The following is a 22,069-nucleotide window of genomic DNA, read 5'->3' as shown; positions in this document are numbered from 1 at the left end:
CTCCAGATCGGCAGAAGAGTTGTGATAGGCTGGATGTGATACGGAAGGACGCGTGGCCAAGGCAACATACAATAAGGCGCCAAGAAAGGAGGAAGAACAATAGGAATGCATATGCACTGCCAGCTAGTAAGTATACACTATCTGTCCTCTGTCGATCGTACGATTCCGTGTGTACAGGCAGGGGGAATGAGGATTGGACAAAACCGGGCTATGCCGCATCTTCGATGGCTGAGCCAGTTTGTTGGAGTCCACTGCCGTACCGTACTGTGCCTGCAAGGCAGACATGTGCCGATGTGTACGAACCAACCCAATGGCAATAGTCCTCCAAGTGGCCTAGATGTCGGAGTCTGAACCCAGCCAATTAGGCGACATTATGCTGCAATCCGCAGGGACAAGAAAGTTACGTTGTTTTACAAGCCTGCTGTCGTGATGAACACGATGTCAAGCCCAAGACGCCACGCTCCATGAAATGCGATAGAACATCAAACACCCACCGTCGGTGTCCAGAAACGGAAAAAAGTGTCGTTCGAATAACTGCGATCCGGGCTGAAACTTTAACACCGATGAAGTAAACCCCTTCCCAAACAGCAGTGAGTCTATCACCGCTGCGGTCGGTATTGTTGGACCTCGTGTTGTGGCCGTTCGTGGTAGAAGAGGTTTTCAGACCAAGGTGGAAGCTTCTTGTCTCGTTCGTAGAGGTAGCCACAGTTGTTGCAGAGAGTACGTGGGCCTTTTGGACCGTCACGAACAGCCCAGACGGCAGTTCCCCAGACCCAGCAGTGTGCGCATCTCCATGTTTGTCGCTCCCTGTTGTTGTTGCTGTCAGTACCAATATCACCATGCACAATGCCAGTATTGTCACATACCCTTCTTGAAGCCCTCCACCCTGCCCGCCATAGCCAGATCCTCCCTCGGCGCTTGGCGTGCCTCTTCCAACCGGGCTCAAACTCCTGAATCGTCTCTTCTTCTTGCTGCGCTCGCCACGACCCATGTTCTCCTGTCCTTCGATGTTGTTGAAGAATTCGTTGGCGGGTTGGCCCGTCATATTTGCGGTCGAGGAGAAACGTGCTGTCTCTCTGCGTAGTCTTCGGATCTGCCTCTCACGGTCGCCTTCACGCTTCTCGATTTCTTCAGGTGATAGGATTTCCACCTTCGGTTCCCATTCGTCGCAAAGATGCTCTTGGTCGTATCTCCAACCTGCACCAATTGTAGGCTCCACCGCATCGTTGTCGATCTCGCCGTCACCCACTAATCCGCCGTTCTCGCAAGCTTCCTTCTTAAGTCGCAGGACTGCTTCGTAGATGCTATGTGTCATGGCATTCACCCACTCTCCCGATAGCCCCAGATCCGCGCACGTAGTCTTAGCAAACATCTCGGCGAAACCTGGTGGATGTAATAGTGACCATTCGAACTTATCGGTGTACAGTCGGTTCATGAGGTTAATGTTGAGCGTAACGATGCACCGGTACGTGTCATCTGGGTTGTGAAGCTCCTCTGACGGCATTGCGGTCGCAGTTGCGCTGATGCCATTTGGAATGCCCGCAGGCGTCTGTGCGCCGTTGGTATGCGATACACCGTTGGTCATAGGGGTCGACGCGCCGTTCGTGGCTGGTACTTGTGGTGTTGAGGTGCCATCACGGGACGATGCAGGCAGAGCGGCCTTTCCGTTGGTTCCTTGGACAGCGGGTGAGTTCGCGGAATGGAATAGAGGGTGCAGCGCAACACCAGCATATTCCTCCAGCTGCTGACGAATCTGATTTGCGACTTGTGAGATTATAAGAGGCTTTCGGTCGTTTGGCAGATCTAGTTCATCGACGAACTGCTTTGCGAATTGATCGGGTGTCGTCAAGGCCTCGTGCAGGTTCCAAAGGAACGAGTCCTTGAGCCTGTATGCGGGAGTGACATCGGGTTGTTTGTACGCGGGTAGGTTCTCGTTGATGCCGAACTCTCGCGCGTTGGAGGGCGTTGGCAGCGGTGCGTCAGGCCGGAAAGCCTGGATGTCCATGTCTATTCGGATCGGTATCAACGTGACAGGCAAGACTGACTGCGTCTGGACTTGCTTCTCCGTGCTACAGTATGTTAGCTTTCTATTGCGAGATGCGTGCCGTGACTGAATCCTGCCACATACAGTGTGCGCTTCGGCCTGCCCATCCAATCTCGCCAGATTCCTTGTATATCGACTGGCGCAGTGAGCTCCTCGCCCAGGGCTGCTATTTGCGCCGTGTGGTCTGCGCTGTTCGGGTCGATCTTCTGTACGCTTCGCAGGCCTGTCGCACGTCGCGGCCGATCGCTATCTTCGAAATCGTCATCGTCGTAGGCATCCTCCGCGTAACTGAGAACAGCAGTTCCGCGTTTTGTCACGCGCGGCGCAGGGAGGGTATTCGAGGGTGGAACAATGGGCGATATCAGCGAGTTTCCGTGGCTTCGCAGTCGCGGCGCATAACTCGACATGAAGGCCTGGGGCGGCGCCGTCTTTCCCGTACTCGTAAACATGGCTGTTGACACGGTCGATGGCTCGTGTAGGAGATGTGAGGAAGTTCAGCAGAGCTCGCGAACACTAAACGCGTCGCGATGTCGACGGGGCCTCTGAAAGCGGCGACAAGGGCACGAGGTCCGTCAGAAGGCCTGTCGATTCGCGATTACCCCTACTCTGCGGCCGATAGGGAAGTATGTTCGAATTGCGACTGCTTTTGCGCGTCCCTGGCTGGTGACGGATGCTTTCGCGGTTGCGGTCCAGCTAACGTTGCCAAGACCCGCTAGTCCACAAGCGTCCCAAGGTTCTCTGGGCTCCACGGGCTCTTTCCTTCGCCCTTCACCTCCCGAGGTCGCCTGCTCACTTCACCATGCATGATAATACCCTTCATATACCACCATACACCATCGATGCACCAATCACTGCGCATTATGAACGTTCCGTTGCAACACAGCGCTTTACGACTCATGAAGACTCTGAATTCATCCACATTCATCAGGTCGCCATTCGCACGTGCCTGAAGTCTTCCAGTCACACGAGCTCTCTGCTCGCTTTCTGGGAGCGGAGTATGGATAGCAAGAGTTGGGAAATCTGAAACGAATTATGCCTTCCTTCCGCCTGGGTAACTGGTGGCGCTTAAATCGTCTCCACCAGGAATTTTCTTGCCGCTGTGCACCCCAGATATTTCTCTACGGATCTAGGGTCTATCATGGCCGGACACCCAATCAAATACACCTAATGAAACAAGCAAGGTAGGAAGTACATGTCTTCGGTGGACCTTTGGTGGGTCATTTATGCTTGCTCAGGCCTTTTCAGTCTTCGTCACAAACTCATGATCACAGCGCCGGCGCCATGATGGCGCGCGCTTATTCGCCGGGAGACGTTGAATACTCACCTTCACCTCCCAACATCAAGTATATAGTCTCCAAGCTTTGTCTCATTGTGAAGCTATTGTACATTGCGTATGACTAAGGCTATTGTATTATGACTATACAACGCCCTCACGATCCTTACCATTGCGACTACTAAAGACTTTCGTTATTCTTCCTACACAACTCGCCACAAACACGAGCACGACAGCCATACCAACTACGCAACTATACGAAACATTCATTTTACTCTTCCAAGAACTACTTGCGTCAAGTCTTTGACAAGACATCTCTCCATTTCAGACATCCGAAACACCATTTCGACTTACAGGTATATTCCTCAGCTGGTCTAGGAAACACCATGTCCTTCAAGTCGACGCTTCTCACCGCGGCAGCCATGCTAGTCATGGCGCCGCTCTCTGCAAACGCGCACATGATTCTCAAAAGCCCCGTGCCATACGGCAATCCCAACAATTCGCCTCTCGACGCTAGCGGTTCCGACTTTCCCTGCAAAGCCGTACCATACACGGTCAACACTATGAATGACTGGAAAGTCGGTTCATCCCAGACTCTTGCATTCACTGGTACGGCCGTCCATGGTGGAGGGTCATGCCAAATAAGCGTCACCACCGACAAAGAGCCTACAAAAGACTCCAAGTGGAAAGTCATCTACTCCATTGAGGGTGGATGCCCTGTCTCTGCAGAAGCCAACCTGGATGAAAAGGGTCCCAGCCTCGATAATACCTTCCAGTTCACTATCCCTCCGGAGCTTCCCAACGGCGTCATGACAACAGCATGGACATGGTTCAACAAGATTGGAAACCGCGAGATGTACATGAACTGTGCGCCGATCACAGTCTCTGGCGGTGCCGACGATACAACCGCATTTGATGCTCTCCCCGACATGGCAGTCGCAAACATTCCAGTCCCACAATCTTGCGGTACGACAAAAGAGAGCAGTGATTTCACGTTCCAAAACCCAGGAAAGTACGTGAAATCTGTCGGGAAAGGCCCTTTCGTGGATCTTTGCACTGGTGCGACTTCACAACCCAACACTGGCGGTGGTGGTAGCGGCAATGTCGACCCTGGCGCTCCAGCCGCCAGCTCTCCCCCCGCTCCAGGAGCCTATCAACCTGTTGCTACGCCTCCATCTGCCGCCAGCCCAGCTCCAGCTAACCCCCCTGCCGCTTCACCAGCTGCTCCATCTGGCAGCATATCCGCCGGCTCACCCAATCCTAAACCTGTTGAATCTACCCTCCGCACACTCGTGACCGTCACAGCGTCAATGCCACCTGTACCGACCAAGACTGACGGCGTCTTCCCACCTGGCCCAGAAGCCGGTACCGGTACCGGTACGGCTCCCGCTGTGGCTCCAGCGCCGCAACCAACCGGCCAGTCTCCAGCATCGCCCGTTGCGCCCCTGGTGCCGACACCGTCCGGTGCACCCGCCTCACCCGCACCCGCAAATCCAGGTTCGGGCAAAGAGGCCTGCTCCTCAGATGACGCTGTCATTTGCTCGTCTGACGGTACGAAGTTCGGTCTCTGCGACCACGGGAAGGTTATTATGATCCCTGTGGCTGAAGGCACAAAGTGTGAAAGCGGAGCCATAGCTAAGCGTGGCGATTACTCTCATCGTAATCAGCGCACCGCTATCTAGTATGAGCCTGGGTCTCCTTTGGATGGTTCGATTGTATATACCCGTGTCAGCTGGTTCTGTTTCGAGTTTGTCCTTTTAGCTTTCTTTACGGGACGATTGTAATCCTTAGCTTCGATCGTTTCCTAACCTCAATTGTTAGCTTCACTGTCGTATAACAGGGAAGCATCCTTTCGCTATTCGCTTAAGCGATTGAAGAGAGATTTCGCATGTAGATTTGTATAACATGTAATAGTCATATTACTATAAAACCAACAACTGTTCCCTTCGCACTCCGATCGTCAAGTTACAATGACTATATCCAGAATTTAGGGTCCACCAACAGCATAAGGAGTAAACTTGTAACAACCACTCGCATCAGCATCACTAGCAATCCTCCAATAAACGCCACAATCATAACTCGTCGTACCCCTCGCAGCCTGGCAAGACAGCGGGCAAGTCCCATCAGCACTATTATACGTAACCTCGCAGACTGTATCCTGTAGTCCACTAGCCGTGTTACCAAAGTAAACATAAGCTTCACTTGCCCCAGCGTTGGGATCTGTTTTGCCGATGGAGCCAGCATCCGGCCCGTTGAGCACTTGTAGCTTGTTGTTGTCGACTGTGGTGAATTGGAGGACGGGGCTCAGGCCGCGCGAATTGCCTACGGTGTTGCCGCCCGCATACCCAATGGGGTTTCCGCTGTTGTCGCCGCCGATGGCGTAGACTGTGAAGGTGGGGATGGCGATGACTTGCGATGTTCCTGTAATGATGGTTGTCCGCTCCGTGACGGTGGAGGTCTCGGTTGCTGTGTTTGTGATGGTGTTTGTGACGGTTGCGGTATCGGTATTGGTTGCGGTTGCGAGGATGGTCAGAGGTACCTGATGGAGGAGGTGTTGATTAGCAGGGGACATGATGACTCGTACGGCTGTTAGAGACTTACTGTAACTGAAGTCGTGATGGTGGTGGGCAGGCTCAAGGTCGTTGTTGTAGTTGTGCTAGAGGTAGGCACAGACAGACATTTGCATGCTGAAGAAAGGGCCTGGCCTTCGATGTAGTTGTTAAAGCATGAAGGCTTCTTCGGGGGGACATAGGCGCCCCGCTTCTGTATAGCGCCCGGGGATGCGCATGCAGTGATTGAAGAGTATGCGACAGTGTTGATGGTTTCTGTTGTTGTTGTCGTTTCGGTAATCGTGGCGGAAGCCGTCACAGTGGCTGTGTTAGTCGCCGTAATCGTGTTGGTTGCATCGGTGGTCGTAATTGACCCCGACGTAATTGTGGCCGTTGCGGTAATGGTCCTAGATGTTGTGAGCAAAATCGTTATGACGGTAGAGATTGACGTGGTGTAAACTTACGCAGTGAAGGAAGTCACCGTGGAAGTCTTCGTAACAACGGGGATCTTGAGGTAGGAAGAACAAAAGCTTGTGGCTTGGGGCTGCTGCTTTGCTACGGTGACAAGACCCCCGACAATGTCGCAGAACAACTGCGCGACGATCTTGCCAGCGACGACCTTGCCAGCAGGCTCAGGAGCTGCATCCCGAGGAATAGAAAGGGCGCCAGTGGGGATAGCGAGGCCCAAGGCAAGTCCAGCTACGTTGTTGAAGCGCATGATGAGAGTGTATAAGTATTGAAAGCTCAATCGATGGAGGAGATGCTGTAAGCTGTGCTCTGGTGAAAGCAATAAGACGCCGTGAAGCAGAGTCTTATATACATCTTGTAAGACAAGAACATTCTCTACTCACCCTCTCGTGTCGCTCTAGAACTCAGTCCCTTCGGCACCTTGAGGTCGGTGGAAGCGACGCTATCGGTATATTGCAGTGGAAAAAATGAGGAGCTGAACTCTAGCTGCACGATCTCGACAGCCACTTTCCTCCTCTTCTTCCTCGTCGAGTTAGAACCCCAAGCCACAAAGGTTTGTTTGTGTCTAGAAACAGGAAGACCTGAGTCGTAGGACGACGGTGAAGAATTGTTCAGCCAGCCTCTGACAACTCTCTAGCTCTGGAGAACATCCTGGTATCGCTGAATCTGGAAGCATATCTGCAGAGCTTCTAGGCGATGTCGGATTCCAGGTCCCGGTGAGTAAGTAAGCCTGGGAATGCTCGACTTGGTAAGACTAGAGGATGTCTACCTTGCCTAGGTAGACATAGCTCAATCCAATCCGGGGAAGGGCGCCTATCTAGAACGCTCGATCTGTCTATGATCACCAAAGAAGCCTGAAAAACCTGGGAACTGGCCTGTGATGTTGCGACTGGATCTTAAACCTTTCGAGCCTGCTGGCGCGGAATGATACTAGCGGCATCGCTTCGCCTGGCGCGGCCTGAGAACTTCCCGAGTCTCTTCGATCTGGGGATAAGGCCACGCTAAGAAACGGACCGAAGCTTATTTACCCTGTAGTAGCTTGCCCGCACTGTTTGTGTTCAATTTTCCCCGGAACATGCCAGCGCCCACGTTGTGCTCTGGATCTCGGGGTTCCCGTCATGCCAGGGTCGAAGGGGAACACCTGACTTGAGGGTCTGCAGTTGAAGGCCTCGAATCAGCTCTATCGTCAAGGGCGCCCCTGCTATGATCCTTGCCTGATCAAATGCCTGCCGTTCGGAAGCATGTAATCCGTGCTGTCCTACTCGTCTTCAGCGAGAAATGCGGAGTATACTCCTACAATGCTGTGTACATGGGCTAGATCGTCTTCTTTTCGCACGCTTTGCGGTGATCATAGGTAGATCTGGCGAAGTAGACTCTGAATGGCAGATCAGAACGTTCGCACGCGCCGCGTCGTGATCGAAGGGAGATTTGGCGAAGTCTCTCCCGGATAATAGTTTAGAAGATCCGCAGTCGACAAGCGAGTGTGATCCGTCAACACCCAAGCGGACGGTCGACCGGTGTCGGGGGCTGGTTGCGCAATGCAATGTTGTAAAGACTAGTCCGTGCCTTTGGCTCACACCACAGCCCGCACTCTCACGGTCGTCACGAAGTCGTACGTGAAGAGACAGCTGAGCATGCTTGAGCCGTGTCGCGGAGGTCTTGATGTGCCACTGCGGCATAGTAGAAGCTGTGATGTTTGAAAGGCTGTGAATTGACATTCGGCTTGTCCCGGAGCCGAGGTTTGCAAAATGCCTCTCATCTCCACGCGTTGAGATGTAACCACCTTTTCGATGAAAACGTCGCTTGCCATGACGATCGCACTTTGTTCTGACGCAAGTTTGCGGGTCGCTTCCTCAGGCGCCCTTTCTCTACGATGACTCAATCGACGTGGATCTTGCTCTTTTCGTGTCAGACGAGAACTCTAGGGAAGAAGATCCTACTCACCTCATCTCCACCGTCCTCTTGCTTGAGGTCCCCCACCACTCCTCAGTAGCATAATCCCCACACCTATCGCCACAGCACCAAGGAAAACCCACTGCGGGACAACGATATCCGTATCCCTCCGCTGGTACCTCCGTGCTTTCTCCGCATACATTTTCTTCCTCAGCGCGCGCTCTTCATCCACTTCGACATCCTTCGTGTTCTTTTCCTTCACAGGTTCCCCAACCAGCCCATCGCCCCTCTTCCTTTGTACCTCCTTCAAGTAATCCTGTATAACGGGGTCGTCCTCTTCACTCAAATCCACGAACTTCCTTTCTTTCATCTCCACACCCTGATCAAGCGGACTCGCTACATTCAATCCACTCACAATCCCCTCTTTCGCGGTCAATCTCTTCTTATCAATGAGCACATCGTCTGGTAGCCAATCTTTCAGGGTATTCTCAGGTAACGAACGGAAGACGAGACACATCCACATCTCCAGCACGTTCAGTAAGAGGGTTGGGTCGTCCATCCCCGGCACCGCGTTACCATAACCACCTGAAGGAAACACAGCCAGTACACCAAACACATTATAAATGCTCCACTCCAATGCGTAATAATGCAGACTCGGATGATCCCTTCTATACCTAAAGTTGAGATGCTGCGCCACTCTCACCCGTAGATTACTACTCTGGCCAACGTAGATCCTCAGCCTTTTGTCGACGCCCAGGATACCGTTGAGGTAGATGGCTCGGCCTTCTTGGCGCAGGTCCCCGCCGAGATGTTTCAGAGCGTCGAGAGAAAGGCGGGAGGAGAGGAGATGCCAGACTTGGGGACGGATAAGTGAGTAGATTGATTGAGTGAGGATGGAGATGCTGTGCTGAGAGATCCATAGGGCGTATTTGTGGTAAGGGCGGGTTTTGTCGTTGTCGGGAAAGGAGACTGGGAGCTGAGAGAGGCGTGTGAGGAGTTGTGTGAGGATTGCTCGGGCTTCAAGCTGGGCCGGTGTGTAAGTTGATTGAGATGTTCGGCTAGATGGTGTTGGTGTTGGTGTTGATGGTGTGCTTGACATCGCGGTAGCTGGAGACATTTGATGTCGTGATGGCGTTGAAGGAAAGGGTGAAGAAGTGGGTTCCTGGTAAATTTCTGCTGTTGCCATGGTTTATATCCTTTGTAGAACGACACCTGTTGGTTGTGATTGGATGATGTTTGTGAGAAGTTAGGTAGTCGACCTGTAGAAGGCTAGCGTCAAGGCACCAATGTGCAGGTGCGATGAAGCTCGGAAGACACACGCAAGCTCGATATCACACAGCTGCTTCAGGTGTATCCTTTCCAGAAAACTACAACTGCATGTCGGACCTGAATGCGCAATGTAGCTGTGAAGTGAAGACAGCGTAGGTGTGTAGGTCTACATGTCAGCTCCACCTGGGCGATGAGGCTGAAGTTAGCGCCTTTGCACATACCGTATCAGGTAACTTCTGAGAAAACCGTCGATAACGGCATCTCTCGAGCATAGCGCCTTAACCACTCGGCCATGACGAATCGCATGCAGGACCCCGTATTCCTGTCGCAATCATTCGCCGGCCCTCGAACACACTCACGTGGCTTAATCCGCACAAGGCTTCTGATCGGTCTTGCAGTCTCTTCGGTACGTTCGTCTTATGAGTGTAATATGTTGGGTGCTGGCATGGTCCATAGTCCTGACTGAGTAGCTGCATCGCATGTCACTCTACGTATTAAGCGAGGCCATTGGAAGAGGCTTGATAGATATCACGTAAAGCAATAGCAAAGCTGCAATCGTGATGGATCATTGAAGACTACGCTCGTGCTACACCTATGCGTCACACTATGCTCTCGTGCCATGCTCTTGCATCAATATTGTTCGTAAGTGAACTGATAACACCCATATTCAGTACACCATGGCCTGTCGTCCTGGTATGGTGGCCATTGGTCGGTCCTGAACTTGAGGCCGAGACGTACAGGGTATTGCAAGAGTGTCCCAGGCTCTGCTGGGTCTTGTATAGAGATGTTCTACTCCTCGATCGTCTTGACGCATTCCCATCCGCCGCTCAGCCTCTCCTTCCACAGACTGACCCTGTTGTCGCCAGTGCTGACTGCGAGCGCATTGCCGCTTAGACTCCAGCTCACGCGCCATGCGGCAGCGTCGACGTCAAGCTGGGTGCGCTTCCACTCGCGTAGATCTGATGATGTCCAGATAATGACAGTCTTGTCCTGGGATGCGGAGGCAATGTACGATTTGGAGAGGACGGTAGGGGACCACGCGACGTCGCGTACCCAATCTGCATGACCACCACTAGCGTATTGTGTTAGCCAATGTCCCATATCGTCGATCCGCGACCATGACTTACAGCGGTGTCGCGTTCCAGCTGCCGCTCTCGGGGCTGAACTCCCAAATTTTGACCTGGCAGTCGGTTCCGCCGGTGACTAGCCTTTTCGCAGCGCCTGCCTGGTTTCCGCTTGCGCTGACGACCTGTCCTGGTGCATATGCAGGTGCCCAAGAAACACTGTTTACGCCGTTACCGTGAGCAGGGAAGGTCTGATGTGTCCAGTTGTTGTCCTTGAATTCGAGCACCGAGACGTTGCCGTCGGATGATGCACAGGCAAGGAGGCAGCCTGCCTCATGAGGAGCCCATGCGACCATGTTGACCGACTGTGTGTGTAGGGCGACCTCGTATATCTTCTGCCAGCTGCCGGACTGCTCGCGCCAGATGAGGACCTTGCCGTCGTATGAAGAAGAGGCGAGGATGTTTCCGTATTTTGGGTGTGCCCATGCTACGCTCCAGACGGCGCCCTCATGTCTATGAATGTCAGCGTCGAGTTCCGCACGACTATAACTTCTTCGGGATTGACGTACCCTCTCAGGGTCTCAACCAGTGTGTGCTTCTCGCCCTCAACCTCGAAGATCTTGATGGTCTTGTCCGAAGAACACGTCGCGAGCCGCCTGCCGTAGTAATCCAGTACGGCGTCATGCTGTACCTCGTTAGAATCAGCCGTCGGTGGGTCGACGCCGCCCATTGCGCTTGCTGGTGGTGTGGAATGTGCGAATGTGGGGTGAAGATAGAGGCGGATGTGTGCAGAGAACGTACAATCATGTCATCGTGGCTGGAGTTCGCTATAACGTTGGCCTACAGCGGCAGTCGCAAGTTAGCGGACATGATCAGGTTGGGCGCGTCAGTGGGGAAGTGCTTGCCATTTTTGTTGTAGATCAGCTGCGATGGATGGTGCTGGAGGAGATGGAGGTCGAGTCGGTATTTGAAGGCGCCGAGAGAATTGTGTAGGCAGAAGTATGAGCAGGCGCGTCCAGACGTGTCCACAGCTACACAGTGCCCCAAAGTTGGTTGATGCTGCTGTGGCCTCAATGCAGGGGTCTTGATGAGATAAGATTAGATCAAACCCAGGTGGCACCATGACGCGCTAGCATACGCAGCACTACCTACTATGTAAGCATCACATGCAACCACTACCATCACTCATCACTCATCATGGCCTATTCTTCTCCACGCCACTCGCAAAACTTCTACCAGTATGACGCATCAACCCCTCCGCCACCTCCGCCCAAGCCAGGACGGTCAAGTGGGAACGCAACTCCATCACAGGGACCTCCATTACCCCCACCCCCACCAGGTCAATCATCGTATTCGGCAGATCAACAGGGCTCTTATACACAGCAGCAGTACTCACAGACAGGTCCCGAACAACCGACGGTTCAACCGCCAGACGATGGCTGGCTACCTGAGGTGCTCAAGGACAAACCGTATGCCAACTCTGCGCCCTTGCTAAGCGCACTACTAAGGTACGAGCAGGACCAAAGACCTGCATCACATACTTCAGATGCCAGAACTTCAAAATGCCATAATTCACAATCCTGAGACAACACATCCATCATTACCTGCATCGATTGCGCCTCTGCAAGCGCTTCTCGCACAGAATGTAGGGTTGGCAGAGTCACTCAAACAGCTGGAAGCACATGTCCAGCACCAGCGAGATAGTACACAGTCACGTCTACTAGCACTTCGGGCTTTGGAGCGCCAGTGGAAAGCAAAGCAGGCCGAACAAGATGAGGCACTGCGAGAGTTCAGTCCGCCAGCGCTCTATCAGAGACTGAGTGCCTCGGTAGGCGAGCAAGAGGCGTTATGTCGAGGACTAGAAGAAAGCTTCCTCGAAGGCGAAGGTTTCGGTGGTGGGGATGCCGTGGCTAGCGACCGCGAAGTGACGGACTTTGTGAGGCGCTTAAGAGAGGGCCGAAAGATCGCCTACCTTCGCGCAGAGCGCAAGGAGCGATGGGATGAAGGCCGCGTCGGCGGCTGGCGATGAGCGCTCCACCTTGAAGTAATTATAAATACTAATATCAGACCACGCACCCAACGTCGCACTTTGTGCGGAGATGTCAAATTGCCATGGCATGATAGTTATGCGGCGTCGGCAGTCGGAAGCACGCCTGAGAGTCAAGGCCACTGGCACATGCGATTCAGGCGGCGAGATATGCAGCCGGCTGTGAATCTAAGATTGCATCTCAGGGGCCTCGTCACCTCCATAAGAAGGATCCTCGCCGTTAGCATAGGTCGAGAGGCTGGACTGGTCGTCATGAGTCGTTGTCGTGAGCACTGTCGTCGTTCGCGGCAGGCGAATATCAGCCACATCCTAGTACAGCTGCCCCTTAGCGTGCTGGCTTCCTCATTTGGGCACATCCGTGGTTGTCGGAAAATTGCGCGATGCCAAAATAAAGGTTGCATGCAATCCACTGCAAGCCACCCGTTGCGGGTGTCACATGGCAGGGTTGCAGTCGCTATGCACATGGTGGACGGCTGGGATCGAGTCTGGGTGGTTCAGCGCCTCATGGAGTGTTTCACGTCGCCAGGCGAAGCGCCTCCACACGTCACCTGGGCAGCGAGCGTCAACGTCGACATTCGATCGGAGCGCGCGACTCTGATATCAACACCCACTTTGCAGCTGATCGTGTCCCCGAATCACACTCCACAACCCACTCCCCACGACTACAGACGAGGCGCCCTCTTGAGCCTCCCCTTAGTCCGCGGCGCCCATTGGCTGGGTAAAAAGTGTACCTGCAGCGATTCTAACCCTAACAAGCCCCCTGGCGCGGCTCGCTCCACCTCGAGCAGCGCGAACCGCCCATCACGGTCAGGTAGAGCGCCTGAATCGACCAATTCGAGCGCTGCGATCGGCTCAGAGGCCCCTGGGCGCCCCCTTCGCCGGCAGCTGTACCTGGCGAGCTAGGCGGGTCCCCTTTACGAAGAAGCGACTTTTGGCAGACTCTCCACCTCCCTCTGCGCCCATCATTTGTGCACGCCATGTCTATCGCGGGGGGATAATACGAAAATATGCAAGCCGTCCAAGCGTCCCCCGAGGGCGCACAACCTCCCAACGCCTTTGCCTCGCCGCCTCGCCAAAAGGGCTCGTCCCTGGCCTCGATTGCCATCTCGTCCTTTGCTGCTTTTCGGTCCCAGTCCTCGCAGCCTGTACCTGTCGCCGTCCTCCAGTCCCCGGTCCGCAGGAAGCCCCTTCCCGCGAATTCCCCCGTAGTTGGTCGCTTTACTGCCGATCAACAATCTAACCTCCCATCTGCTGCTGCACCAGATAAGAGCGTTGATCTCGCTGCTCAAAGAGGACGCGCCCCCGATACCACGCTGTCGCCGCCGGTCACTGACGAAGACCTCTTCCTGCCCCGGAACCTCGACGAGTGAGTGCCCGACACGCGCTTTCCTTTTTATCGCGCCTTCCTTCCTTTCCATCAACACGCCGCTAACAACACTGACAGCAACCCACATGGAAGAACCCCTCTGACGGCAACCGCACCCCGCCAATTCTCAGAGCGTGACCGTGGGAGCTCGCTCTTCATCGCAAAGCGAGACCCTCCGACCGCCCCAGCCGTCCCGTCTGCCGCGCGGCATGATCGATCAGCCAGCGGCATCAATCTCCAACGACAGAGCAAGACCGAGGCGCTGAAGGCCTTTGGCATCCGAGGAGCACACGCCCGATCTCCTACCATGCCGAACATGCCAGTGTACAACAACACATCGCAACCGCCGCCAGACCTCAAACTCGACTTGAACGGTGTCACCGAAGATTTCATGGACGATTACAACTACGGTCCCGAGGACCCTTCACTTACACGCCAAAACACCAAGCCCAAATCACCCAGCGGAGGAGGATTCACCTCTTTCTTTGGCTGGAACTCGCGTCCCCAAAACGAGCCTGCGTCGCCGGCCACCGCTTTCTCAGAACACTCATCACCCGACTCTCCACGCTACAGACAACCCGGCATGGGCTCGAAGTCAAAACCCAACGGCCTAGACATCCCGGCCGCCAATTCGCTCGGCTCGTACTTCACCGTTCCCGGAACTCCACTTCTATCGTCATCGCCCCAGATGAACGCTCACGTCGAGGAGCTGGAGCGCGAGTTGCGCGAAGTGAGCTCCGAGCTTGCTGCGTCGATACAAAGAGAGATGGAGCTAGAAGACGAGGTCGAGCGCTGGAAGGCAGAGAGTTCCACTGCCATGTCAGACAATCGTAGGACTAGCGACTACTACTCGGATTCTGGCACAAGCTCCATCCGCTTTCCAATCAGCGATCCTGAGAGCAAGCTCGAAGAGGTCGAGATGCAACGAAGGAAGGCAGAACAGGCGCGTGCAACAATAAAAATGCAAATGGCAGAACGCTTACAAGATGAGCTGCGACGCCGAAGAGATTTAGAGGAGCAAGTGCAACAACTCGAAGACCAGGTCGGCGACAAGTCAAGGGCTGGCTCAGTTGTTGAGACACCCAAAGTCAAAGAGCTCTCCATGTCGCTCGAGGATGCGAAGAGGCGCTTGGCCGAGGAAAGGCAGGTCAAGGAAAACTTCGAAGACCTCCTCACAGCACTCCGCGATGAACTGGAGAAGCATCGCAACGAGGCCGACAACCTGCGCGACGAAGTGGTACCGCAACTCCGGGCGCGGCTTGAAGTGCTTGAAGGCGATGCCGCCGACACAGAGAAGCTGGTATACGAAACTACCCGTATGCAACAGGAGATCCAACAACTTAAATCCGAGAACGAATCGCTCGTCAAACAAAGGATGATGCAACAACAACCACCGCAACAGTCCCGGGTCCAATCTATTGCAGAAGAAGGAGATCTTGGACCTCTACCGAACCTACGTGTTGGTCTAACCCGTTCGAACTCATTAGCTCGTAGCTCCGCTGGCCTTAACTCAAAACGGGGTTCATTATCACGTTCCAACTCCGTCAAAGACAGATCGGGTGATGTATCACCTGTCGGTGCACCGACAGTCAGCAACCCTATGAAGGAGCTAGAAGAGCAACGAGATGCACTCCACAAGGCATTGAAACATATATTACAACGACAAGAGCTACAACAGAAGGAATTCGCGCGCCGCATCAAGGAGGTAGAGGCTGAAAGGGACGCTGCTCTCAATCTCACTCCTCGCCGCACTGCGTTCCACAAAGAGGTTACAGTCCTCAGACAGGAAGTCAACTCTTTACGTCGCCGAGCCGACGAAGCACTTGAGCAGAAGTGGCAATGCGAGAAGGGTCTTGGTGGACTGCGAATGGACCTGGATCGTGCACAGCAAGAAACTGGTTCCCTTCGCGAGCTACTTAGAGAACACGATATTTCGATACCCGAGATCCGGATAGAGAACGAACCTTTGGCCTTGGACAAGGCCTACAACGAGCTACGAACTACTCATGCCCTCTCGCTTGCTCGCGTCAAGCAACTTGAGTCGAACGACGGAGATGCACTCGGCGCCGCTGGTGCCGAAGCTGAACGAACCCTGGACCTCCTGAAGCAGAGCATTTCCGATGCAGAGGCAGAGCGCGATTACGCCCAGAACGAAGCCGAGCAGTACCGCAAACAGGCTCGTGCCCTTCAACAGTCCGAGATCGAGCACTTGGGTAGAGAACAAGAGCTTAGCAAGGAGCTGTTCGCTGCTGCAACTCGCATGGACGAGCTCTCTGCTAAGATCCAGCAGCAACTCACTGCTAATAGCGCTCTGCGCACCCGTCTTACCGACGCGATTATGCGCGGAGAACAGGATCAACGCAGGTCAACTGAGCAAATCATCCAGCTTGAGAAGAGACTCAAGGCAGCTGAGGACAAGGTCATGCTCGCCCAGCAGTCCTCAGAAGATGCTGTCGCGCGCCACGAAGATGAGGTCCAGGCGATCAAGGAGAGCCACACCAACCACCTACGCCGTGTCAAGTCCGGACTGCTCAGTCCTTCGGCATTCTCTCCTAGGCTTCCATCGTCTCCCGTCTTTTCGCAACGGTCTCCTCGTCTCGACGTAACTTCAAGTGGACCCGCCATGAGCCTCGCTGAAGCCACTAAGACGGAGTCGCTTGAGAAGCGCGTAGAGGAGCTCGAGAGGGCTCTTCGCGATGCCGATCACGAGATGGAGGAAGTTGTTGGCCGCATGAACACTGCTCAGATGGAGGTCGCTGACCTGCAATTCGAGAGGTATGTCAATCCAACACAACAGATAACAAGAATATGCTAACATGTTTCTAGGGATGAGGCTATGAGGCAGACACGCAAACTGCAAGCCGAGATCGTCGCCGAGCGCGAAAAGGTCAAGGCTCTGATGGCCACAACCGCATAATGATCGTACCGACACCCGCTGGACTCAACAGCTATACATAATACCTTCTCTTCGACAAACTTCTCGATACCACCGTATCGTCTTTGGGACATCCTTTTTACATCTTCGGCGTTTTACCCAGCTCCCGCATTTACATGGGCCTCACGATCCTACGCATACTACACTTCATTTCACCCTTCAATATTGTCTTAGTATACTTTTCCGGTCGAACGGGCCGGAACACTTTTGTTTGACAGACAGCCTTTTTGTCGTCAATGTTCTATACCCGTCGATGGTACAGCGTTTCTCAGCGCTACACAACCTTGCATGGCGGACTTGTTGGGATTTGGGCTTCTGGCTCGTTCTTTTGGATTGCTACTGTAACCCTCGCTTAGCGATTGCATGGTAATTGTACTGTAATGGTATAATGGATGATGGTTGGACGTGTTACATCACTTGCGACTATTGAATGACAACGTGCTTGTACCTCAAGAATCTGTTATCCGATGTTTTACCGTTATTTCTGTGTTGCTGAACCACGCTGCTTCCTCGTGTGGCTGCTTTTGCTTTGTGTAACATGCTCTTCTTTGGGCTCCAAGCTCGCTATCGATAGGTTCATTCATCTCAAGTCCGGGGTTGCAGACGCACAGTAACGGCGTGACAGGCTGTCGGATCTGTACCGTCCTGACCCGATTTGGACAGGTGGCACAAGCAAGGTGAATGGTCAGTGTGGGCGAGCACATGCCTCAACTCGGCCGGGTGTGTCTGAGACGCAGGAAGGTGTTGGCATGAGGGTGGGTGGGGGGGAAGGATGCGAGGCGGAGGGGCGGCGGAGGAGTCTCCTGTTAGCTGTAAACTGCAAGAGTGTCTTCTACCTAGGCATGTATCGAGATGCGTTCCTAACTTGCGCTCCTCCGAGCCCGTCTGAAACGTGAGTTGGGTTGCTGGCACAGTTCCCCGCCTGGTGGTCCCAGCTCACCCTAAAGTTGTTATCCCTGACCGAGCTACTGCGGCACTCCCCAGCACCTCCCTCTCCTTGCCAGCGCCGCACTGAAGAATCCTCTGCAGTTGCCGTGGACCGCTAAGACGCCCGTGAGAGAGCGGCATTGTCACTGTTCCTAATCCAGCCGTCTCCACCGCCCAGACTTAGACTTGGTGTTCGCTCCGCTACTTGACACCCGACATCCACCACGACTACACCGACTTCCCCTCCGAAGCGATTGCGGCCGCCACGATGAACAACAACCAGCAAGGCAACCGCCTGCAACTCAACTTTGGCTTCGGCGGCGGTGACCGAAACAACCAGCAGTACCAGCAGGAAGTCGGCAGAGCATTCCCGACGACACCTTCGACGTTCCCGCAACCTGTGTACCCCAACCAGGCCGGCCAGCAAGAAGTCTGGGGCGCCCAGCAACAGCAGCAGGGCAATGGCTACAATGGAGGCGGGGGCTACTTCATGAATCCCTACCAGCAGGCACAATACCAAGGGCAGCAGGGCAACCTCCAGGCGCCAGGCAGCCAGCGCTTCGACCAGAGTGCCAATGGGCTCGCCCAACAACTGTCGCACCAACACCTTGGGGGCAACGGTCGCTCTGGAAGCCCCTACGGCCGACAAGCCTCCCCGAACCCTGGACGTCCTCGCACCGCAGACAACAGAGGAGGCTATGGCTACGGAAGCCAGGGTGGCAGTTCAGGGCCCCGACAGCCCTCGTTGTACGATGAAGAGGCGCCGCAACGAAACCCCACCAAGTACACGGAGAATGTAGACAAGCAGGCTATGGTATCCAAGAGTCTCATCAACACCTTTTTCAAGGACAGCGTCCAGCGGGCTCGCGACCGAAACCAAAGGTGGGTTTTCTGGACTCTTCGCTGAGCACTACTGACCTCGTTGCAGAGCTCTCGAACTCGATGCCCTCATGAAAGAGACCTCCATCTCCGACAGCCGGAAACGGTCCAAGGAGGACAGTATGCGCCGCGCCGAAGTCGAATACCTGCGATTCCTGCGGACAAAGGAGAAGCCCGAAAACTTCTCGACACTGAAGATTATCGGCAAGGGTGCTTTCGGAGAAGTCAAGCTAGTGCAGCGGCGCAATGATGGCAAGATCTATGCGCTCAAGTCGCTTGTGAAGCAGGAGATGGTAGGCAGTCCTCATTCGATACCCACCTTTGGCATTCATCTCACACGCCACAGTTCAAGAAAGACCAGTTGGCGCACGTACGGTCAGAACGTGACATCCTCGCCGAGTCCGACAGTCCATGGGTTGTCAAGCTGCACACGACCTTCCAGGACAACACCTTCCTTTACATGCTTATGGAGTTCTTGCCAGGTGGTGATTTGATGACCATGCTGATCAAGTACGAAATCTTCACTGAGGATATCACACGATTCTACATGGCCGAGATCACGCTTGCAATAGAGGCCGTCCACAAGCTTGGTTTCATACACCGGTACGTGTTTAGTGGCGACACCAAGACAAACCTCTAACTCTTCCAGTGATATCAAGCCTGACAACATCCTTCTCGACCGAGGCGGCCACATCAAGTTGACAGATTTCGGTCTATCGACAGGCTTCCACAAGGAGCACGACGCTAACTACTACAAGAAGCTGCTCGCCGGCGGCGCACACAAGTCGAACCGCGATAACCGACAATCAATGAACCTAGACCAGATTCAACTGACTGTCAGCAACCGTACCCAAATCAACACATGGCGTAAGTCTCGACGACAGCTCGCCTACTCGACCGTCGGTACACCCGACTACATCGCGCCGGAGATCTTCAGCGGTCAAGGTTACGACTACAGCTGTGATTGGTGGTCGGTGGGCACAATCATGTTCGAGTGTCTGATCGGCTGGCCGCCGTTCTGCGCTGAGGAGCCACACGACACTTACCGCAAGATTGTCGACTGGCCGCGTAACCTGCACTTCCCACCCGACCAGCAACTCGGCGCCGAAGCTGAGGACTTTGTCCGACGGTAAGCGCCTCCATCCCGCACATTCTTCCCAATCATCCCACTAACTAAACATGTCCAGGCTCATCTGTGATGCCGAACACCGCCTCGGTCGCATCGGTGGCGCCAACGAAATCAAACAGCACCCCTTCTTCCGCGGCGTCTCCTGGGACGGTCTCCGCCGTATCCGCGCGCCCTTTGAACCCAAACTGCAGTCCAACATTGATACTCAATACTTCCCCATCGATGAAATTGATCAGAATGATACCTCGGCTGCTCACAGGGCGCAGGCCGCACAGGCAAACGAAGACGAGTACGCAACGAGTTTGCCCTTTATTGGGTACACGTATAAGCGCTTTGACGCGTTCCGCGGGTCGTAGATTGGTATTCTGTTGGTGGATTGATGAAGGAAGGGAGGTGTTTAGGGAAGAATGGTTAGGATTTCTGGGGTCGAGAACTCTCTCTTACCGTCTGTCTGCCATTCCCTTTGATAGCATGAAGCCTGAAGGGGGCGGAAAGTGTCCTGGCTGGCACCACTGTCACATCATATCTTGACCATATACTACATAAATCTTTGCGCACAGCGCGCGAATGGAGTAACGGGTTGTAATCCTTTCTGATTCTCTGTGCGGAGAAGGTGCACTGGTGCTAATATTTGGAGTTGATGAGACGAGAATTGAAGTCATAATTGAGGAAAAAGAATACATGGTTCGAGCGGAGTCGTGGTGGCTGATATGCATTTCTTGGCTGAAATCTTGGGAATTGCAACTATCACTCCATATCGCATTCAACTTGCGACCAAATGTCCGAATTGAAACTCCTGTACTAATGCTTCTGAAATGCCAAGTCCTCTGGTTCATGCTCCTCCGCGTGCAGATATCGCTGTCATATATGAAAAGCTCCGTCGCTGGTTCTCATAACCCCCCATGCACCTGTCTGCCTGTCCCGAGATTGCTAGACTTTTATCGTGTCGCCGCTTCGCCGCTCCGCTGTGTAGTCTTGTTTTGTTGAGAGAGCTGGAGAAGTTACGCGTTCATCGGGCTTCGAATTGTACCATACTGCATGTTGTGTTAGTGAGATTGTTCGTGAAGAGCGCGCTGTCTAGATTTCGTCTTTGCGGCTGCAGCGTGCTTGACGCCCTCTTGCATCCTCTTCTCGTCCTTTTCAATCTCCTCCGACATGCGCTCGGTCGCGCGCATTCTCTCATTCTTCCTGCTTTTTTCTCTCTATTTTCGCAGGATCTACGCGCCTGCCCTGCACTCTTCTCCCTCCTCCCGCGCTCTGCCTGCGCCCTCCCAAAACTCAACATCACTTACCGGTTAGTCCTCTGCTTGTAAAGCACACGATGACCACAGTTCCTGCACCGAATCGGCTCTCCGCGCTTCAGCGGGACATCCATGTCGCAGTCGCCGCACTTGTAGTGGACAGTGCGCGCGGTTGCGTCGATTTGGCTGACGGTTGCTGGGTCGGTGGTTTGCTGGGGGTTGTAGGCGGTGGACATTTTGGCGGTGGGTTGGTGGGGTGAAGTTGGTTGGTTGCTGGGAACGGTGGTAAGAGGGGAGGATGGGGTGTGTAATGTGAGATGTGTGGTGGTGTGAGAGTTGGAGGCAGAAATGTGCAGGTTGCGATGATGGTTTGCGCCGAAAACCGAGGGTCGCGATGGCACGTGCTTGGGTCTTATCGATAGTGCACCTTAGGCTTTATCCAGCCGTTTGGGCCGTCTGCAGCAAGCCACTCACCACTAATACCTCGAACAAGGCTGAATCATAGGCAGACTTCCGATTGTCATCATATGACGTCTGAGAAGTCTTCATGATTTGCGCCAGAGATGCCTCCTTCGATGATGGGCTTACCCGGGTAGTCTCTAGGGTGTGACCCATCGGATCTGGAACTTCACGCATGTACACTGTGCGATATGCCTCGACAATCCGCGTTTGGGTATGGTGAGATGTAATCTACAAGGCTGTGCTTACCCCGCTTCGTAGGAGGGCTGTGCTATGGATAAGAGCTGAACGAAGCTGCCTCGCACTCTCTGCTGATCATACTTTACCTCCAGACCTCACTCCAGACCTCAACATGCGCAGAATAATCCAAGATCTCATCTAGGTGTCCAGGTCTGGCTTTTGTTGGCGCTTCCGATTTTCCCCATACATCTTGACGCACTCGATTGTCCATCAGGCCGCCTCTCCTCCATGTGACCGTCTTCCTAGCCTCCAGGCTATTACTTCATGCACTCGTCCGACCTCCTCG

The 22,069-nt window shown here is 54.0% G+C and overlaps 9 protein-coding genes across 9 annotated transcripts; 4 read left to right on the top strand and 5 right to left on the bottom strand.

Moving 5' to 3' along the window:
* Positions 1-355: 355 nt before the first annotated feature.
* Positions 356-2,696, bottom strand: BKA58DRAFT_37134 (uncharacterized protein). The gene is made up of 3 exons (XM_046169012.1): positions 2,129-2,696; positions 867-2,069; positions 356-807 (listed from the first exon to the last, which is right to left on the bottom strand). The coding sequence occupies exons 1-3, from the start codon at positions 2,491-2,493 to the stop codon at positions 600-602; spliced, it is 1,776 nt and encodes a 591-aa protein (XP_046021065.1). The 5' UTR covers positions 2,494-2,696; the 3' UTR covers positions 356-599.
* A 655-nt stretch (positions 2,697-3,351) lies between these two features.
* On the top strand, positions 3,352-5,218 carry BKA58DRAFT_391878 (uncharacterized protein). The gene has a single exon (XM_046170952.1). It carries the CDS (start codon positions 3,704-3,706, stop codon positions 4,997-4,999), a length of 1,296 nt encoding a protein of 431 aa, XP_046021064.1. The 5' UTR covers positions 3,352-3,703; the 3' UTR covers positions 5,000-5,218.
* An 86-nt stretch (positions 5,219-5,304) lies between these two features.
* Positions 5,305-6,584, bottom strand: BKA58DRAFT_443418 (uncharacterized protein; the record flags this gene model as incomplete). The annotated part of the gene is made up of 3 exons (XM_046173980.1): positions 5,305-5,856; positions 5,919-6,273; positions 6,331-6,584. The coding sequence occupies 3 exons, from the start codon at positions 6,582-6,584 to the stop codon at positions 5,305-5,307; spliced, it is 1,161 nt and encodes a 386-aa protein (XP_046021063.1).
* A 1,559-nt stretch (positions 6,585-8,143) lies between these two features.
* On the bottom strand, positions 8,144-9,492 carry BKA58DRAFT_37101 (uncharacterized protein). Its single transcript, XM_046168998.1, has 2 exons — positions 8,279-9,492; positions 8,144-8,233 (listed from the first exon to the last, which is right to left on the bottom strand). Exon 1 carries the CDS (start codon positions 9,411-9,413, stop codon positions 8,280-8,282), a length of 1,134 nt encoding a protein of 377 aa, XP_046021062.1. The 5' UTR covers positions 9,414-9,492; the 3' UTR covers positions 8,144-8,233; position 8,279.
* A 556-nt stretch (positions 9,493-10,048) lies between these two features.
* BKA58DRAFT_391875 (Sec13 protein-like protein) lies at positions 10,049-11,603 on the bottom strand. The gene is made up of 5 exons (XM_046170951.1): positions 11,466-11,603; positions 11,362-11,400; positions 11,130-11,245; positions 10,624-11,073; positions 10,049-10,568 (listed from the first exon to the last, which is right to left on the bottom strand). The coding sequence occupies exons 1-5, from the start codon at positions 11,466-11,468 to the stop codon at positions 10,286-10,288; spliced, it is 891 nt and encodes a 296-aa protein (XP_046021061.1). The 5' UTR covers positions 11,469-11,603; the 3' UTR covers positions 10,049-10,285.
* Positions 11,604-11,757: 154 nt separating this feature from the next.
* BKA58DRAFT_322990 (uncharacterized protein) lies at positions 11,758-12,589 on the top strand (the record flags this gene model as incomplete). Its single annotated transcript, XM_046167889.1, has 2 exons — positions 11,758-12,029; positions 12,079-12,589. The coding sequence occupies 2 exons, from the start codon at positions 11,758-11,760 to the stop codon at positions 12,587-12,589; spliced, it is 783 nt and encodes a 260-aa protein (XP_046021060.1).
* An 883-nt stretch (positions 12,590-13,472) lies between these two features.
* Positions 13,473-17,124, top strand: BKA58DRAFT_36979 (uncharacterized protein). The gene is made up of 3 exons (XM_046168974.1): positions 13,473-13,973; positions 14,052-16,748; positions 16,800-17,124. The coding sequence occupies exons 1-3, from the start codon at positions 13,615-13,617 to the stop codon at positions 16,888-16,890; spliced, it is 3,147 nt and encodes a 1,048-aa protein (XP_046021059.1). The 5' UTR covers positions 13,473-13,614; the 3' UTR covers positions 16,891-17,124.
* Positions 17,125-17,819: 695 nt separating this feature from the next.
* Positions 17,820-20,472, top strand: BKA58DRAFT_36991 (kinase-like domain-containing protein). The gene is made up of 5 exons (XM_046168978.1): positions 17,820-18,717; positions 18,764-19,007; positions 19,061-19,317; positions 19,364-19,843; positions 19,902-20,472. Exons 1-5 carry the CDS (start codon positions 18,104-18,106, stop codon positions 20,197-20,199), a joined length of 1,893 nt encoding a protein of 630 aa, XP_046021058.1. The 5' UTR covers positions 17,820-18,103; the 3' UTR covers positions 20,200-20,472.
* A 380-nt stretch (positions 20,473-20,852) lies between these two features.
* Positions 20,853-21,320, bottom strand: BKA58DRAFT_443412 (DNA directed RNA polymerase; the record flags this gene model as incomplete). Its single annotated transcript, XM_046173979.1, has 2 exons — positions 20,853-20,877; positions 21,136-21,320. 2 exons carry the CDS (start codon positions 21,318-21,320, stop codon positions 20,853-20,855), a joined length of 210 nt encoding a protein of 69 aa, XP_046021057.1.
* Positions 21,321-22,069: the final 749 nt, after the last annotated feature.

The sequence above is a fragment of the Alternaria rosae genome (assembly GCF_020736505.1).
Source record: "Alternaria rosae strain MPI-PUGE-AT-0040 chromosome Unknown BKA58scaffold_10, whole genome shotgun sequence".
In the NCBI taxonomy this organism is placed as follows: Eukaryota; Fungi; Ascomycota; class Dothideomycetes; order Pleosporales; family Pleosporaceae; genus Alternaria; species Alternaria rosae.
Note: the sequence above shows the minus strand (reverse complement) of the source record. Positions and strands in the feature narration are given on the sequence as shown.